The 18,849-nt window shown below is 39.0% G+C and overlaps 2 protein-coding genes across 12 annotated transcripts in view; one reads left to right on the forward strand and one right to left on the reverse strand.

Moving 5' to 3' along the window:
* Nucleotides 1-907: 907 nt before the first annotated feature.
* LOC117302337 (KICSTOR complex protein ITFG2-like) lies at nucleotides 908-12,823 on the reverse strand. 4 transcript variants are annotated; one of them, XM_033786243.1, is made up of 15 exons: nucleotides 12,805-12,823; nucleotides 12,183-12,409; nucleotides 10,993-11,088; nucleotides 10,020-10,133; nucleotides 8,149-8,248; nucleotides 7,551-7,642; nucleotides 6,397-6,462; nucleotides 5,932-6,068; nucleotides 4,833-4,933; nucleotides 3,951-4,004; nucleotides 2,915-3,003; nucleotides 2,313-2,430; nucleotides 1,876-2,052; nucleotides 1,436-1,533; nucleotides 908-1,240 (listed from the first exon to the last, which is right to left on the reverse strand). In XM_033786243.1, the coding sequence occupies exons 2-14, from the start codon at nucleotides 12,276-12,278 to the stop codon at nucleotides 1,448-1,450; spliced, it is 1,326 nt and encodes a 441-aa protein (XP_033642134.1). In that variant the 5' UTR covers nucleotides 12,279-12,409; nucleotides 12,805-12,823; the 3' UTR covers nucleotides 908-1,240; nucleotides 1,436-1,447. The 4 variants fall into 4 exon arrangements, with proteins under 4 accessions (XP_033642134.1, XP_033642132.1, XP_033642133.1 ...); XM_033786241.1 differs by lacking the exon at nucleotides 12,805-12,823 and having other exon boundaries at nucleotides 4,833-4,930; nucleotides 12,183-12,456; XM_033786242.1 differs by lacking the exon at nucleotides 12,805-12,823 and having other exon boundaries at nucleotides 12,183-12,455.
* Nucleotides 12,824-13,037: 214 nt separating this feature from the next.
* LOC117302300 (actin filament-associated protein 1-like) overlaps nucleotides 13,038-18,849 on the forward strand; it is a 62,535-nt gene continuing 56,723 nt past the window's right edge. For all 8 annotated transcript variants that reach the window (XM_033786182.1, XM_033786187.1, XM_033786188.1 and 5 more), the window contains exon 1: nucleotides 13,038-13,378. In XM_033786182.1, coding sequence (XP_033642073.1) covers nucleotides 13,363-13,378 — 16 coding nt within the window. In that variant the 5' untranslated portion in view covers nucleotides 13,038-13,362. The remainder of the gene's footprint in view (nucleotides 13,379-18,849) is intronic.

Below are 18,849 nucleotides of genomic sequence, written 5' to 3' on the forward strand. Positions count from 1 at the left end.
GATATTTCGGAAAATTTTAATAAGCATATTTACAATAAAAGTCAAGTTTCTGCGTTCTTCGGACTCATTCCCTTTTTCCACTTTCTCTTTTAAGACAGCACGTTTACTTTCTGTAGGTATTTCTCTTTATTTTATTTTTTTCAAATGATTTATGGGGTTGAACAAAGAATTGACTAGAGTGGGATTCGAACCAACGACCTCGGGATTAACGTGCCGGCGCTCTACCAACTGAGATATCTAGCCCTATATTGGCGGTGTCCCTATTTTGTCAATATCTTTGTTCGAGGGTGCCAGTCAGAAGCCAAACAGTTCAGTTTCCCTTGTGGTTTATATTGATATCTTTATTTTTTGTGGGAACTATTAATTATCTGGAAGGAACACTATCCTAGAGCTCTCTGTGGTTATTATTTTGTGTTTAACTTTTTGTGTTACTAAAGAAATATTGTCAAAATGGGGGGCGGGTTAAATCAAGTTTTGTAAACTTGTGTCATGATTAATTTTGGCCCTTATAACTGACTGTATTAACAATAATAGTAATAACCGTTTTTATAACGCGCCTTTTCCCAAAGGATTCAAAGCACCAGGTATTTTACTGCAAGGTGAGTAGGACAAAGTTGAATTATGAGACCTAATCCTTAGCACCATGCTATAGTTTACAAAGTTCTGTGGCGCAATATGCTGCCAATCCAGCCAAGCACACCGGAGCGAACCCCTTCCCTTTTGGATAAGTGCACTAGGTTCTTTTACATGCGTTACACAACACATGGGCCTAACAGCTTGATGTCCCATCCGAAGGACGTTGCTTAAAAACACAAGTGTCACAACTATTAATACTATTTTGTGTTGTTTATTAATGGTTGGAGGATAACAATCAGTTCAAGTGTGGGAGATCACTTTATATTTTAGATTTTGCTTTGGTGTATTTTGGTGAATGCTTGCTTTAAAAACAATAGAATGTCGGCCTCCTTCCCGTTAAGCTCACTAAACTGTTAAGTTCAGTTTCTCTTATAGCCTCTTATATTCAGAACCATCTTCTCCAACTTATGAATTGTAGATATTTAAAAAAAAACTGTTTGGTAAGAAATGCCTATTTGGCCTGGGCACACCACTCACAAAGTTAAATTGAATAAAACCTTTAATCCATACTCTTGTTGAAAACAAAGAAAAATTGTTAGAATTAACCAGTTATAGAAAAAAACAAAATCAAAGGCGCATAAAAATGTACAAATATAATATAATGTTCTTCTCAAAAAAACTGTTTCGTAAGAAATGCCTATTTGGCCTGGGCACACCACTCACAAAGTTAAATTGAATAAAACCTTTAATCCATGCTCTTGTTGAAAAAAAAGAAAAATTGTTAGAATTACCCAGTTATAGAAATAACAAATCAAAGGCGCATAAAAATGTACAAATATAATATAATGTTCTTCTCAATTTCTTCTCAATTTCAAGTTTGATCCTCTGCTTTGTATCTTGCGTGGTTGCCATAAAAACACCATTGGTAAAGCTCCCGAAGTTTGCTGGTATCATTTGCTGAAAGAAAAAAAAAAAACGGAGGAGATACAACAAAATTATTTAACCGTTTTGACATAAAAGGCGTGTTATTTTTGAGGCATTCCATGGTGAGGTATCGATGTATAACTTTAGTTTGCGGTAACACAGTGTGTATATTATCTACTGTGTAGATTTGGTTCCTTGAGAACTTGTCTTGCTATTTGTTCTGCTGCGGCTGAGTAGATTTTAGAATTCTGAAGACTAATTTGCTCTGAAAAGAACTTTTCTACTTTTTCAATCAGGTGGAAGGTAGAAAATCGGTCTTAAAACTGATATAATGATTACAAAATGGGAACATGGAGTAGCGGGGTTGTTACCAACCGTCAATCTTCAGCTCTTTAAGCTTCTCCTGAACTTTCTTGTTCTCCGACAGAACCTGCTGCAGATCCGAGGATGGAATTCTGGGTAATTGTACATTGCAGTAGAGATAGATGCGTTTGTTGAATGTAGCGTAAACGAGGCACGGCCTGTTGGTTCCTGTAGTACTACTGTACTGACCTGTGAAATTTAAACATCAGTTCCACAGATCAATCTGTTTGTTGGTCACTTGGAAGATGCTATGACCTGGGCCCAATTTCATTGTGTTTGTTACTCCAAAAACAAAAAATTTCTGAATATTTGACCGAGATTCAAACCAATACCCTGCTGCTGACCACACCAGAGCTTTGGTGTGGTTAACTTGACCGCTCAGCCAGCTAGACGCCTGGACAACGACACGCCACAAAAGAATTATCTATCAATTGGAAGGCATACATTACCTGCACAAAATGCACAGACGTTTTCCTGGAAGTGGAAGCGAACTGACTCTTGGCTGTGATCCACTAAGTAGGTCCAACCGTCCCAAGCACAGACAACCACTTCATCCTGACCGTCACACTGTCATGAAATACCACAAATATTTCATTTTAGATACGTTTCATTTCATGTCAACAACATTTAATACAAAGTGTGACAACATTGCTCAGTTAAACATACATGTAATGTACACTATACACTATACACGCTGTGACTGATGGGTCCATGGCATTTTGTACAAATACTATCTCAAAGGCTAAATGACAACACAGCACATGAACAAGTGTATAATAATAATAATAATAAATTAATAACAATAATGAAAACCTATAAAGCGCACAACTCCGCTTATGGCGCTATATAAGTGTAACCTATACAGTCAAGTGAAAATACATGAATAGAGAGAAAGAGTCAGAAAGCATCAGGTTGTTTTTCATAGAAATATGGAAATTAATGTGTTTGTGATTCGAATCTGAAATATGACGTCAGTAAGGGCAATATCATGGTCTACATGCATGCACGTCATCAATCAATCAGTCAATCAATCAGTTTGTTAAATACTTACATTGATGTCAAATTTTGTCAGTGAGAAAAGCTGACGGTCAACCAGTAGTGACCAGAGAATTTGATCTTCTTCTAGCATCATTAAGGTGCCTGAGATGACAAGAAACAATGACGATAATAAGGGAAAACAAATCAGCAACGTGTTTTAAACAGAAAAACTAGGAAAGGGATTTGACAAGGCATATTTTCCAGAGCCTGTTGTCACTCTGTGTATGACTGAAACAAAGCGTATCTGTGCACGATACACAATGGGAAGTCCGGGTGGATAAAAACGTCTGCCATCTGGCTGTCAGCAATTAATACGAATTAATAGAAAGTTACGAACGATAAGTCTCTCCAAAAAGAACTTGCAGATGTACACGTCAACTAGGCCCAATGTCATAGCTCTGCTTACAGTAAGTGAATAATAGGCACTTATACAGAAGCAGGGAATTCCATGCTTACCTAGTTGGTATTTCAATGGTTGAAGGGAATTTCTGCCTGAACGCATACATGTGTGTTCCCCATGTTACTAGGCATTCTTCGCTCACACACCTAGCGCAGAAATTTAATTGGTTTGTTTGTTTGTTTGTTTGTTTGTTTGTTTGTTTGTTTGTTTGTTTGTTTGATTGATCTTCCCATCATCAAGGGAACTTTGCAAACTCCCACAAAGGGATTTAAACGCCAAGCTGGCAACAGCCAATCTCTCTCATACAAACGTCTATGATTACGAACGACACATATCAAGAAACTGTGATTCAGTAACTAGACGACAATACTTATTCTAGTCATTGTGAAGTCATTGGTAAGCTAGGGGATTCGAACCCACAACCTTGTGATTGCAAGTCCTGCAGTTTTCTTGCCCTGTAAGAGAAGAATGCTGATCGCATTGGCAGAATTGCCCGATGTGTATTAGCACTGTATACTCCGTACTTACCCGAGTCCTGTGAAAAAAATCACAGGCATATTACTCGGGTGGGATTCAAACCCAAGACCTTTTACAATTCTAGAGCAGTGTCACACCAACTAGTTAAAATATGATTATCTATGTTACTCACCGTCTAGTGTACACATAGCCATTCTGTTCGGAACCACATCGTCCGTGTCTTCAGCTACAAATAAAATGTATCAAATTACAAATTCACATTTTCATTCAATGAAGACATGGTTCAATTTTTAGATTCATCCATCGCACTGGAGGCCTTAAATTCTTGTATTATACTACAGTGACACCCTGGATCAAAAACAATCAGTTATCCAAATTCATGATAAATAATTTATTTATTTTGCGCACTTTCCATAAACATGTTCAAAATGCGCTTTAAAGTTATTTTGTTAACAGAATAGGTGAGGTTTAAGCAGTTAAAAAAAAAAGATATTGACAGATTGTTGATTACGAAGCGATATCGGTAGTTTATTCCACAGTTTTTGAGCAGCAGCAGTGAAGGCTCTATCACCAAGTGTGGGTAGCATCTTGGGAGATGGGTGGTTTAGCGTGATGCCTTGAGAGGAGCGAAGGGAGTAGCGGGATGGTTGCGTGATAGTTATAAGTTCAGATAGGTAGGGAGGAGCTAGACCGTGGATGCATTTGAAGGTGAGAAGGAGTATTTTGTATTCAATCTGGGACCTGGGCCCAATTTCATGGATCTGGGTCCGAAATCTGCGCTTACGATCACGATTCCCCGCACACGTCCAAGCGCCGAATTTCTGTGCTAGCGTAGAATGCCTAGTAACGTGGAGTACGCACGCGCAGAAGCCAAATTTCGCTGCTAACCCGTAAAATATGCTTGCCGTAAGCACAAAATTCCCTGCTTCCGTAAGCGTGCTTATGGTAAGCAGAGCCATGAAATTGGCCCCTGATGGGTAGCCAGTTCAATTAACGTATGATAGGTTTCATGTGACAGAACTTGGATGAACCTGTGGCAAGACATGATTCTTACCCGACTGGCGTACTCTGCCGACCAGCTCCGTGGTGACATTAGAGTTTCGCGCCCTCTTATTGGAGATCGGATGCCACTTCACATAGGATTCTCCTTTGCTGCTATAATTATTTAAAGAAGAAGAAAAAAACCTTAAAGCATTGTTTGAAGGAAAGGAATACATTTGGTAATAATTACTCTTAAAATTAATGGCATGAAAAATATTTGGTTAGATGCACAGGCCTACAGCAGCGTTTGAAAGTATAGAGCATTTTTTAGAAAACATTTCACTTTGCAGTACTGTGGTTATTTAAAAACTTAAATCTGATTTAGAATGTGCTCCTACTAGGGATTGTTCTTCTTGCGTGGACATATTCGCTCCATTTTTTTCGGCGATATCTCAAAAACATGACAGGTGACCTACTTTTGAAATGAAATTGTCAGCTATATTTTGTACGTCTACAATAACATAGGATTAAAGGAACACGTTGCCTTGGATCGGTCGAGTTGGTCTTTGAAAAGCGTGTGCAACCGTTTGTTATAAAATGCATATGGTTTGATAGATAATTTAAAAGTAACATATATATATATACACACAAGTATCACTCGAAATTGCGTGGTTTTCCTTTTATCTCGTCGACTAACACGGCCGGCCATTTATGGGAGTCAGATATTTGACTCCCATAAATGGCCGACCGTGTTTTTAGTTCGTAAAGTAAAAGGAAAACCATGCAATTTTGAGGCAAATTTGTGTGGATCATTGTATTCTACTTTTAAAACATCTTTCTGACCATATGCATTTTGTAACAAACGGTTACAAAGGCTTTTCAAAGACCATTTCGACCGATCCAAGGCAACGTGTTCCTTTAACATGTTTAAAGCAATTAAATGGTTCTAAAAACCAAAGGTATACTTTGTCTTTACGGGTGAAAAATAGTATTTTTTTAATGAATGTCATAATGTCATGTCGGGGATAAAGAATAATAATTTTGGTCTTCTAAAGTATCAACGATGTGTGATAAGCACTGCATGTACCAGTGCCTTCCTGAGTCCTGTAGATACAAAACACATGCATATTAGCCTATAACCCCTTACAAACATTAATGAATGATTTACCAACCTATAAGCACCACTAGCGACCTCTTCATCTTGAACTTTGACCCAGCTACACTGCAACTCGGCGTAATTACAGCCGGGTTGTGAGACGACGAGTTTCGGACGTCCATCTCGGTGCCGGCCGAGGGACAGAGAACCAATCTACGAACAGGTGCAGACGGTGAGTCCAAGAAAAAAGAAGTCTCTTATTAGGCATCTTAAAGCACAAAATTTTCTGCAACGAATGAACGAACGAACGAACCAACCAACCAACGAACGAACGAACGAACGAACGAACGAACGAACGAACGAACGAACGAACGAACGAACGAACGAACGAACGAACGAACGAACGAACGAACGAACGAACGAACGAACGAACGACTGAACGAACGAACGAACGAATGAACGAACAAACAAACAAACAAACAAACAAACAAACAAACAAACAAACAAACAAACAAACAAACAAACAAACAAACAACCTCACCTGACCATTTAGATGCCACTTTTGGAGCAAAACAAGTTTTCCGGGTGCAAATATGGAAGAGGAGTCCTGAAAGAAAATTGATACAAATATATAGTTTGTCTATAATTTATATCAACTATGGATGATATCAATGGTCAGACAGTAGGAATGTTTTGTGTGGGCAATATTAAATGTAGATGCATTCAAATGAGGTGTCATGGCCGAGCGGATAAAAGCACCGAACTCAAGCTCTGGTGCTTCTGTTCAGCGGAGTGTGGGTTCAAATCCGGGTCGTGACACTTGTGTCCTTGAGCAAGACACTTAACCATAATGGGTACCTGCGAGGGCAGAGATGGTTCTTGTGAATGATTAGCTTGGTGCGCTTTATATTTGGCAGCACGGCTTTATTCTCCCAAGGGAGTTGAGATGATTTAAGGAATGAATTAAGGTTTGGTGACCAGGGATACTAATGTTGGAAGCGCTATATAAAAAACGGCTATTATTTTTATTATTATTAATAATACAAATTATTATTGTATTATAATTTATTATTATTATTAACACATGATGTCAACAGGCTAGCATAGTTTTACTTTACTTCCGAATCACATTGGATGATATTGAATGGTCAGACAGTAGGAAGGTTAACTTTGTACCGTTTAGATCGATCACTATGATAATTGCTGGTTGGCGTCGCATCTATTTCTAAAGTACATAATTCAAAACAACAATGAATCAAATTGGATGACCAAACAGTAAAGGTTAACTGTGTACTATTACACCTTGCTGGAGGGCAGTTTATCTTTAGGCCTATGAATAATTCAAAACAACAATGGATGAAAAAAAGAATGGTCAGACAGTAGGAAGGTTAATTGTGTTCTGTGTAAATCATTCACTATGATATCATACTGCTGGTTGGCGACGCATCTATTTGTAAAATGCATAATTCAAAACAACAATGAACAAAATTGGATGACCAAACAGTAAGAAGGTTTACTGTTACACCCTGCTGGAGGGCAGTTTATCTTTGGGCTTATGAATTCTTAAAAACAACAATGCATGACAAAAGAATGGTCAGACAGTAGTAAGGTTAACAAGAAAAGTGTGTTAGGATCCAAGAATAAGAGTTAGGAATCAAAACTGTCAGAAATCAGAAGTCATTTTATCGGACTCACATTCATTGCCGATGGTTGATTTTCCACCCAGCGATAAGCTTGTACGACACGATCTGTTTGTCCGACCACAAACTCCATTTTGCCATCGCCATCTGCAAGTTAAAAAAACTTATAATCCCAATAATGATCCTAGCCAATAAAACAAAACATAATTTTTTTTATTTGTGACGTACCCAACAAGACACTTCATTTCAAAACGCAAACCTTTTCAAATAACATTTTAGGCCTTCAATTTGCGGTGCGAATTTGACAGCACAACTCTGTTTTCGCTGCGATATTTGCAGGAGAGTTGAGCACAACTCAACCGCTGCGAATTATTCAATGCGAATTTGTGCTGTAAAAATTTTATCGCATTCGCATTTGCAGGAAGTATGAACCGGACTATACACAGCGACAGCTTCTTCGTTCACCATAGATTTACATTTCTGCGTCATTCATTCACTTTCGGAAATCCTGACGGTTAGCATGACTTTTCCTGTGTTTATGGCTAACAGCGTGATGAAAATTGAAATGGAAAACGCTCTGAAGCCCAAAACTAAAACTTTTGATAACAGCTTCGTGAAAATGTGGCCAAGGTCACGACTGTGGGGTCACTGACCTATATCTTCAATGAGCACCACTTTGATGTTGGCCGGTAGATGTTGGATGTGACACGGTGATAACCTGAATGGATCGTCGGACGCCTTTTTCTTCTCATCCTGTGGACAAAAGGAAATAGGATTAATTTGTAATAATAATTTAGGAGGCTAATCATCCTTAAGGCCCTGTCACACAGGCCCATGATTGGTTGAATAAGCGTGGGCGTATTCTGCGGGGAGCAATTCAACCAATAGAATGCATTCTCTTTGCGTCATGATCGTTATCATTTTCGGTATAACTGCAGTGTGACTTGGCCTTTACTCACAGCTAAGAGATGAACTGCGAAGGACGTGGCTACAGCGTGTTCGAGAAAGCCGGCAACGACTCCCTCTGAAGTAACATAGTTTTGGAGAAAGAGGTAATTTCTCACTAAAATAATAAAAGACTTCTAGCTAGAAGTCTTATATTCCTGTCTGAAAGCACACAAATTCGTCCAACAAGGGTGTTTTTTCTTTCATCAATTTCTCGCAACTTCGATGACCGATTGAGCCTAAATTTACACAGGCTTGTTATTTTATGCTTATGATGGGATACACCAAGTGAGAACACTGGAAAATTTGAAAATTACCAAACGTGTACAGTGCCTTAATAAGGAGTCAAAATGCACACAAAAAACTATGGGTAAACGTCTCAACGCCGCTCGCCTAAAATGCACTACTGCACATTTATCCGGAGCGATGCAGGTTCAAGTTCCGCTCAAGTCAAGTGTTTCTTTGTTCAACCCCAAATAATTTAAAGTTTACCAAATCAGTTTCCGTTATAGGTTAATACTGATATTTGAAACAAAAAGTTGCATTCCTTTTAAGGTGATCCCCCCTGGCTGTGGCTTCCCAGGTTGTATTGAAAGCTTTGTTGTGATCCCTGGCTACTCCGATTGTATGGCTTCTGACAGCCTTCCCAAACAAAGATATTTGCCAATATAGGTACGATTAGTCGACGAACATATCAAGTGAAATTTTCTTCTTGTTCTAGACCGGCGCCTTTGAATGTCACACAGATAAAGTTCGCTTTATAAATGCTGTATTATTATTATTATTATTATTATTATTATTATTATTATTAATATTATTATTATTATTATTATTATTATTACTATTACTATTATTATCATCTACATTGGGGCTCGATAGCTCAGTTGGTAGAGTGCTGGCACATTAATCAGGAGGTCGCACCTTCATGTCCCACTTTAACTTAAAGTCACCTGGAAGTGGTATTTTTTCAAAATATAGCTTTTGTCAGTAATATATGTGTTTTGATGAGTGGAATGTGAATAAACAGTTAACGAAGGTTTTAATGTTATTTACAACTTTAAGAGTAGACCCCGACCCTAGAGGGCGCTGTTCGTGACGTCAACCGAGGCAGACTTTGCCTGTAATGCGTAGAGTAAACACAATTGCAAAGTACATGTACGGACCAAGTCGTGAGTTTGTACGTTTCAAACAAATTTGTTTTTGTCTTTTTCCGGCAATGCCGACCAGGTGTATTGCTGCTGAATGCAGAAAAACACTTTTGGAAATGTACCAACTCACGACTTGGACGTACATGTACTTTGCACGTGTGTTTAATATACGCATTGCAGGCAAAGTCTGCCTCGATTGACGTCACAAAAGGGGTAGGCGGAGTCAGCCCCCCAAACAACTTTATATATTTTTTAAACATATAAATCGTGACAAACAGTTACTAAAAAAATTGTTTTATTGTTCGTAAGCATATACTCTTATGTTTGAAAGATTTTTTTTTTTATTTCCAGGTGACTTTAAGAACTTTTTTTTTCAACCCCCAACAACATTTTTGTAATTATTTATTTTTACCCCATAAGCTTATACATACCTCATTGTGGGAGGAAGGATTGAGTGAAAACATGTGACATACACCCTCTGCACTGATGGTTACAAGGCAGTTCTTCTTCATGCTGCATATATCGCCAATCCCGATGCATGATATCTAAACAGGGAGCAAAGACAAAACTTTTATCACATTCGCCAGGTCGGATAACCCTCAGGTAGTGTTATCAAAATCTTGTAAAATATGGCACCGTCTTGAATTTCTTGGGTTTGATGAAAATTATGAACTCTTGTGCTTTGTTGTTTTAAAAAGTGGTGACTAATCTATTTTCCGACACCTCCCAGATGTTCCGACAACCCCTCATGATCTGCATGTGTTAGGTAAGGGTTGGGTTAGAGATAAGCCGGTTCAAACTTCCTGCGAATGGGATACAAATTTGTACGTCAAATAACGTTAAACAATAATTCGCGATCAGTTAAAATGTGCTCAACTCCTGCAAAACATTCGCAGCGAAAAACAGGGCTGTGACATTGAATTTTTTTTCGCATTCACATTCGAAGAGAGCATGAACCGGGCTTCAGTGTTGGGAAATACGTTAGGGGTGTCCGAACATAGCAGGCGGAACATCTTGCAGGCGGAAATTTAACTCTGACCTTAAGTATGTAAACTGCGTCAACCATGGTATTTGTGATAGTGTAAAACCAGTTTTGTTTCGTAATCAGTTTCTTTAATGTGATGACCTTGATACTCTCGGTCGGCTACTCAGATCGTTCTGACAATCTTTTGATGGTCTGAGGGTCGTCCGAGAGTGTCAGGGTTTTCCTGTTTCTTTATTTATGTGGTAATATCCCTTATACTGTATATTGGATGTACTTTTTATAAATCTTTTTTATCTTCTCCATTTTTGGAGGTTTTGAGGAAATAAATAAATAAATAAATAAATAGGGGTGTCGAAACATAGGGGTGTTGGAACCAAATTGTGTCAACCACTGTAGTGGGCTAACAAGAAATGACCTACCATGCCTAGATTACAGCAGTTTGCCCATGGCAATGTATCGCTTCCCTTGAATACAGTCAGTTGGCCTTCAACATTTGCTACAATCAACTCATTTTCCTGCAGGCCAAAAGAAAAAAAAAATGAAAAGAGGAAGACAAGGACAGCTGCTAATAGTAATAATATAGGATATGAACACGCGACAGAAACACTGTGTGGTCGAGTAGTAGTGGGTGTGTTGATATTACATGTTATTGTAATAGCGCCCTCTCTTGGTAGAGATTAACCAGGTTAAACGAGGCTACGTAACCAGACATACATGTAGCCTGAACGTCTGACGCCATTGTTCGAGGCTTGTGAATAACGCCAGAGACCGGCATCAAAAACCGGCGTGTAGTTTGACCTTTAACCTCCCTAATTTCACATAGAGATACGCGACGACAGGCGGTGTTTGGGCATGGAAAGCTCGTGTCACTGCACGTATCCAATGAGTATCCAATTGAATCACTGGAGCTATTGGCGGGGACTCGTCTTTATCCCTGCGGATAAAGACAGGGGCCCAGTCTAACAGACATGTAGTGCAGTTTGTGATTAAATATAAATCAAAGAATATCCTTGCCATCCGTGTCAACTCAAATCAAAACAGTGGGGTCATTTATATCAGATATCTGCTCCATAATGCATCTCTTAGTCCTACTAGCTAGAACTATATGATGAGGTTCGTTCCGCTATCGTCTAGGAGATATCGGAACAACTCTCATCATACATCATCATACTACAGTCCTACTCCTAGCTAGGGTACAAGTAGTAATGCAATAGGCCTACAACATTGCGGTGGTCATGGGTTCTAACCACCCAAGGTAATTGCGATAATAATGCCTCGATCCTCTCAACGGTCGCAAAGGATGGAGGGTTATGCATATCGTAGCCCCATATTTATTTTTGACAACAGCCACGTGCATGTCAGTCAGCTGCAGCTAGCATATGCATGCATTGCATGTGTATGATAAATTATTGATTGAGTTTAATGAATTAATTATTAATGAATAAGGCTTATCGCGAATAGCAAAGTATCAATAGAGGGCGCTGTTGAACCCACACAAAGGTACATGACAACATACACTGCATAGCAAACTGCCCCATCTTATTACCCACAATGCATTGCGGTTCTGAATCGCGATAAACCTTATGATGGGATGGGAGGGATTACTCACATTGTCATTGTCAACATCTCCCAAAATGATTGCATTGGGAAACACATTTCCTGGAAAATCAAACTCCAAATGCTCAACGAACACAACAGATCTCATTGCTGCTATTCAGCAGGCGGAACCATGTAGGAACCAAAGTTCAATCACTAAATAACTTCTTGCACATTCACTGCAGTACTTCATCAACAAGTGCACGAGTGACCACTGAACTGTTTATGTAGTAGCGCCCTCTGTAGTTTGAGTTAGGTTAGTAATGAACAATAATTATTATGGAAGAAAAAAGAATCATCTTCTTAAATTGTTAAATAAACAAAATAATCCAAAGGTAAAAATAAGCGAGTTGATTATCTTAGCAGACTGCGACGACCTCTTTCTCCGCACAAGAAAATGTTTCCTTCTACAAAGCAAATTACTCTCTAAATTAGTGACAATTATTGTGGATGTCTCAACCTCCTCCAGACCACCCAGTCAAAATCCTACTGTCATGTGAATGCCTGATTGACTTTGTAGATTTTGGGTCCCGTTTATATGTTTTTTTGTCTCGCACAACTCTATGTCAAATAACAAAAGATCAATAATGTTAATATCAAAATTACTGTTTTTAAAATCGTTAAAATAACTGTACAGTTGATGACGTTTGAAAAAATTCGTCTAATAATGTATTTTTGTTGCTACTATCAGAAGGTCACAAGGTGGCGCTATACAACGTGACCACTCAGATCTCATCATCATCATAATAATTATCTCTGCATTTCTTTCACACGCGTTTTTGTAAGCAATATATTGGGCTTTATATTGGGCTACTTCAAAGTCGCAATCCTTATCTTTTTAATTGTATTTTTTCTGACAATCACCTTTAGGAATTCCTTTTTTTGCTCGTCTCTATTGGGCGTTTATTATTCTCTTCATTGGGCGTCTTCATATTTACTCGGTCCTGCTCGAGGGAGGAGGGGTTTGCGCATAAACATCACACAGTTATTGACTTTCTCAATCCACACACACGATGGCTGGTGACAGGAAAACGGGTTTGTTTTTCACCATAATCAGATAATGTCGCCGATTTCGAGGCATTAAAGACCAGGATATTATAACCGATGAGTTTGCAGCTGACACTCAAAGCACACTTCCACGCACTGTATTTTGGAATCACGCAGTGGAACTTGGAAAGGCATCAAATTCAAAGATGAATAAATTGGATGGTAAGTAAAAGTAGGCTGGCCTATATACAACAACACAGTAACAGTTTACAGTTAGTATTTTCTTGTGCATCCAGCCTATTTAATTACACACAGTTCCAATCGTTTGTGATTGTGCTGTACATCGCCAGGTGGATGTTGTTAAATGCTATTGTTAGGTAGTGTTAAAGGCAGTGGACACTAATGGTAATTACTCAAAATAATTATTAGCATAAAAAACATTTCTTGGTAACAAGTAATATTATTATTAAAGGGGAGAGGTTGATAGAATAAATGGAAACATTGTGAGAAACGGCTCCCTCTGAAGCGACATAGTTTTCTATAAAGAAGTAATTTTCCATAAATTTGATTTCGAGACCTCAGATCACAGATTCATTACTTTGAAAACGAATCGTCTAAAAAGTCCCCCATAGTGATACATTGTATATTCAGGACCAATCTGATCCCAGTATCACAGTATATCAAAGCTCGAACATTACCACATTGGACCTTTGGCCCAAGGCCAGAGTTTTCAGTGTCTGGCCAGTATACAATGACAGGACAAGTGGTTGTCTTATACATAGACCTTATGCATTGTCGTCATCCAGCCGCCATCTTTGAGGTCAAACGCTGACGAAACAATCGAAACGCACATAGATTGGCCAATGAACAACCTCCTTTTGACCTCAATGCGGGGGCGCCGTACTGAAATGACGTCATATGCATAAGGTCTATTGTTTCTAAAAAATACTCCACCTCATCTTTAATTCTTAGGTCAAAATGCACACCTGTTTGGCTTTGAGCCAATTTTGTGTGTTTTACTGATAAGATATGATATAGGCCTACAGTGTAACTTCTTCAATAGTGATTGTTCAAACACAAAAAAAGTGTTATTGATACACTGTGTATATTATACTAGATTCTGTTCTCCTTTTTGTTCTGGTTTTGTAACACAAATTCTGGTCCATTAAAAGCTACCACCCTTACAATAGGCTTTGAACTTCACTTTTGAACCTGGGCATCCAGCATTTTTCTTCTGATGTGAGGGGCAGCACTTCTATATTAAATGAGGAAGGTGGAAGTTTGTATTGAAACGTTACAAAGGGCACCACTGCAAAAGCGCATGACATCACAGCAAGTGGTGGACTGTGGGTTTAATTTGAGGCCCAACTATGATAATAAGCAGACACGCATTTTATTTTATTTATATATATAATTTTTTTTTGGGGGGGGCAGAAAAAACCTGGTGTCATCGAATATTCGAGTGCCATAGCCTCAGCTGGAGCCACCACCAGGCCTGATGCTTCATGGAGGCAATGAAGGCGATTGCCTCCATGCCCCTGGTCATTGTGCGTGTGTCATGGCCGAGTGGTTAAGAGCACTGGATTCAAGCTCTGGTGTTTGATCAACGGGTTTGAATCCCGGTCGTGACACTTGCTACATAAAATTGGGGAGGTAGTGCTTTCTGCGCTACCGGCCAGGCTTCGGACTGATGATACCCAAGCCTACATCGGTATGGACTGTAAAAGGGGTAACCCTGTTTCAGCCCTATGAGTAGGTGGCAACGGCCTCTGGACAAAAATAATTGTAGCCCACTCCTTGACGTGGCCTTCAGGCCTTGTGTGTCTCGCGACTTGCATAAAAAAAAATTGCCTTGGTACCATTGAATTAAATGCTCTGCAGTAGAAATTTACAATTTCCTCATAGGGTTCCCTTTAGGCCTACCAAGGAGGAAATGCCTTGGTGCTCTCGTCCTTTTCAAAAAACGAAGCGCTCAGGCCTGCATGGCGACTACAAACCTTAAAGCCGTACAGGAATCTCTTTCCTCCATGTTGAAACTAAAGATCATCAAAATATAAATAGGCCTAGTCAATCCTGTATAGAAACAATTGTGTGTTTATTTTTCAAAAGATCCAGATCATGAACTGTCTCCTTTTTTTAATGTAAATAACTTATGAAATCAGTTCGCATTGTCTCTGACTCTAGTTTTAATGCTGTCATCACCACTTGAAGCCTTTTGAGCGACAGGAAAAGGGACTGGGAGGAAATTATTGCAGATTAACAGGAAGTAATTCAATTACCAAGAAACTTTCCATGGGATCACTTGATATTGAAGCTTGGCACTTTGCCATGCGCTTAAATTGGCTTGTAATCCTGCATGCAACACCGTCCATGTGTGGTACTGTATAGCACACAGGACTGATACTTCACAGAGGCAACAAAGGCGATTGCCTCCATGCCCCCTGGTGATTGCCTTGGTGCCCTTGAAATGCTCGAAATGCTCTTACAGTAGAAATTCACAATTTCCTCATAAGTTGCCCTTTATACTAATGGGAATATGCCTTATTTCCTGGCCTGGCATAGGCTACTGTACCATTTTAAAAGTGTGATGTAGTGCAGGCCTGATACTTAGGCAACGGAGGCGATTGCCTCCATGCCCCCTGGTATCACCTTGGTGCCCTTGAAATGATCTGACTGTAGAAATTCACAATTTCCTCATGGTTCCCCTTTATACCAAGGAGCAAAATGCCTTAGTTTCCTGGCCTGGCATACAATGTACCATTCATATGTGATGTAGTACAGGCCTAATACTTCACGGAGGCAACAAAGGCGATTGCCTCCATGCCCCCTGGACATTGCTACATAAGTATTCTGCCTTGGTGCCTTTGAAATGCTCTTACAGTAGAAATTTACAAATTCCTCATAGGGTGCCCTTAATACCAAGGATAAAATGCATTGGTTGCCTTGCCCTTTCAAATACAAAGTCCATACAGGCATGCAGTACACTGTGTTTTGAAAGAATGGGCCTCAGAAAAGAGTTCTGTTCAACCTTTTGTACAACAAGTATTTTTTTTAAGGGGATCGATTCTTTGTGTGTGTGTAATTTTGTAATTTTTTTGCAAATTCCTAATGCAATTAAGGCAAGGGCCCAACACATAGGCCACTATACAAACCTACACTGACCGTTGACGTTGTAAATAATGGGATGAGTCATGTTTTATTGGCGTGTCGTGGCCGAGTGGTCGAGCACACTGGTCTCAAGCTCAAGAGTGTGGGTTCAAATCCCAGTCTTGACACTTGCTTTGTCCTTCGGGGAGACATTTAAACTCAGTTACACTTAGACAAAGACAAGTTTGCCCCGGTGTTCCTGGCAGTTGCTGCTGAATGCGCAGTAGAACCTTGTAAACTGTCCTGTCTGAAATATTTCTTGTTGTTTAAGCGCCTGGCGTACCCTTTCGGCTTAAACGCAGTGCACACTGTTTAATCTTGATTTTTTGAAATACATTAATGGAAGTGTGATTTAAACAAACAGTTTTGACACATTTAATGTTGAAGGGAATGTGCTTTTTAAGTCTTATGTTAATTGAGGCAATCAAAATACAGCACTGTTGTGGGGTATTTTATCAATGCCTTTTTCCCCTCAATTTTGTCAGTATTTCAGACTGACATTCTTTTGGAGGACAGCCGGCAGCTCTTGTGCATGTTTGAATTTACAATCACTGACCATTCAGATTGAACTGGTTTTTTTTTTTTGTCAGGATGTTTTTTTTCAGTGACCAATCTCATATTTTGTCAAAGTGACAAATAAGCAATGACAGTATTACAATAAACTGAGGCAATCAAGGTACATTGTACATTGTAGAATAAGGTTTGGTACCTCATACAATTACTGACTGCTCCCCAGGTTCAGTTATGACAATGTATTTTTAAAGCCCTGATAAAGTGATTTCATATCCTGTCTTTTACACAAACGAAACATAAATTTGTGATTTTTTAAACAGGATGAGGTTAAAACTTAAAGTTGGGTTAGGCATGGTAATGAAATAAAATAAAACTTGTCTCGTCATTGCCATCCTGCCATACATGTGTCAAGGTTTTTTTTTTTATAGAGTAAAAATATTCTTTCCAATCCTTTCTGTTGTTCAACCAACCTCAAAATAACTATGACAAAGTAAGTTATGAGAGTCGACTGCATTGTAATTTTTTTTAAACCACTAGCCCTATAAACACTATTTGTAATTACTCAAAACAATTGTTAGCATAAAACTTACTAAGTTACGAGCAATGGAGAGCTGTTGATAAAAACCATGGTGAGAAACGACTCCCTCTGAAGTAACGTAGTTTTAGACTTTTGGGAAAGAAGTAATTTTTTACTAAAATATGAAAGCATCTGAAAGCACACAACTTGTGCGACAAGGGTGTTTTTTCTTTCATTATTCTCTTGCAACTTCAACGACCAATATTGAGCTCAAATTTTCACAGGTTTGTTATTTATGCATAAATGTTGAGTTGAGATCAAGTGAAAAGACTGGTCTTTGGCGATAACCAAAGGTGTCCCGTCTTCAGAGATAATAATAATAATAATAATAATAATAATAATAATAATAATAATAATAATAATAATAATAATATCGAAGCCTTATATAGCGCACGTATCTACCAAACAAGGTACTCAAGGCGCTGAGTATATATTCAAACTTTTAGAAAGATTGCAGTGATGAATTCTGAGACCCAATTATTTAGCACCATTTAAGGGTTTACAAGGTGCTATAATCAGTGGTATGAACACAATCTGTCTGTCTTTAAAAAGGAAAGGCTTGCAGTTGTAATCTATATCTTTTAGGAGTTGTGGTGTATCAAAAGAGATTGCTTACAGTGTGTTAATATCACGATCATATACATGTAAGACAACTGTGTAAAATGAAAACCTTTTAAAATGGAAGCTTCCCAGATTTTGTTTTACTTCAAATGAAAACCCTTTTCATGCTTTGAAAAACAGTGTGCAGGGGTCTGGTGGTTTTCTTGATGTAGGACAACTTCGCGCTTATTAAAACGCCTTTTGGTATTGTTTTGAATCTCAACAACACACTGTATGCATACAGGTGATCAGGGCCCAATTTCATGGCTCTGCTTACTGCCGAATTCTACGCTTACGATCACCATTCGCCGCTTACCCGTAAGCGCCGAATTTCTGCACTAGCTGTGTAAACGTAGAATGCCTAGTATCTCGGAGTACGCATGTGCACAAGCCAAAGTTCCCCGCTAACCCTTAAGGCACAGATTTCCTTGCTTCCGTAAGTGACGATTCTTTGCTTTAATACGGTAAGCAGACCCATGACATTAGGCCCTGCATGGTGATGGATAACTTGAATTCGACTTTAAAAACATTGTTGATGTGAGAACTTGAAGCCTTCCAACCCAGTCTTCACTGAACTGTGGTTACAGAGTACAATGTAGCTATGTTCCGACAGATCGACACCCCTGAAAAAGGTATGCGTCCTAATCTAATCCAAGCCCCTACGCTAACCCTAACCCTCGCCCTAACCGCAGGGTGTGGACCACAAAGGGGTAATCAGACTATATATAGTAACTAGTCTCAACACCTGTGACTGTGGAGAGTGGCAAACCATGGATGAAGAACATTTCATTCCTTGCGCAAAGGGTCATCTCCTCATACCTGCTGCCCCTATGCTTCCATTAGCAACTACTGAGTT

This window comes from Asterias rubens, chromosome 18 (genome assembly GCF_902459465.1).
Source record: "Asterias rubens chromosome 18, eAstRub1.3, whole genome shotgun sequence".
Taxonomy (NCBI): domain Eukaryota; kingdom Metazoa; phylum Echinodermata; class Asteroidea; order Forcipulatida; family Asteriidae; genus Asterias; species Asterias rubens.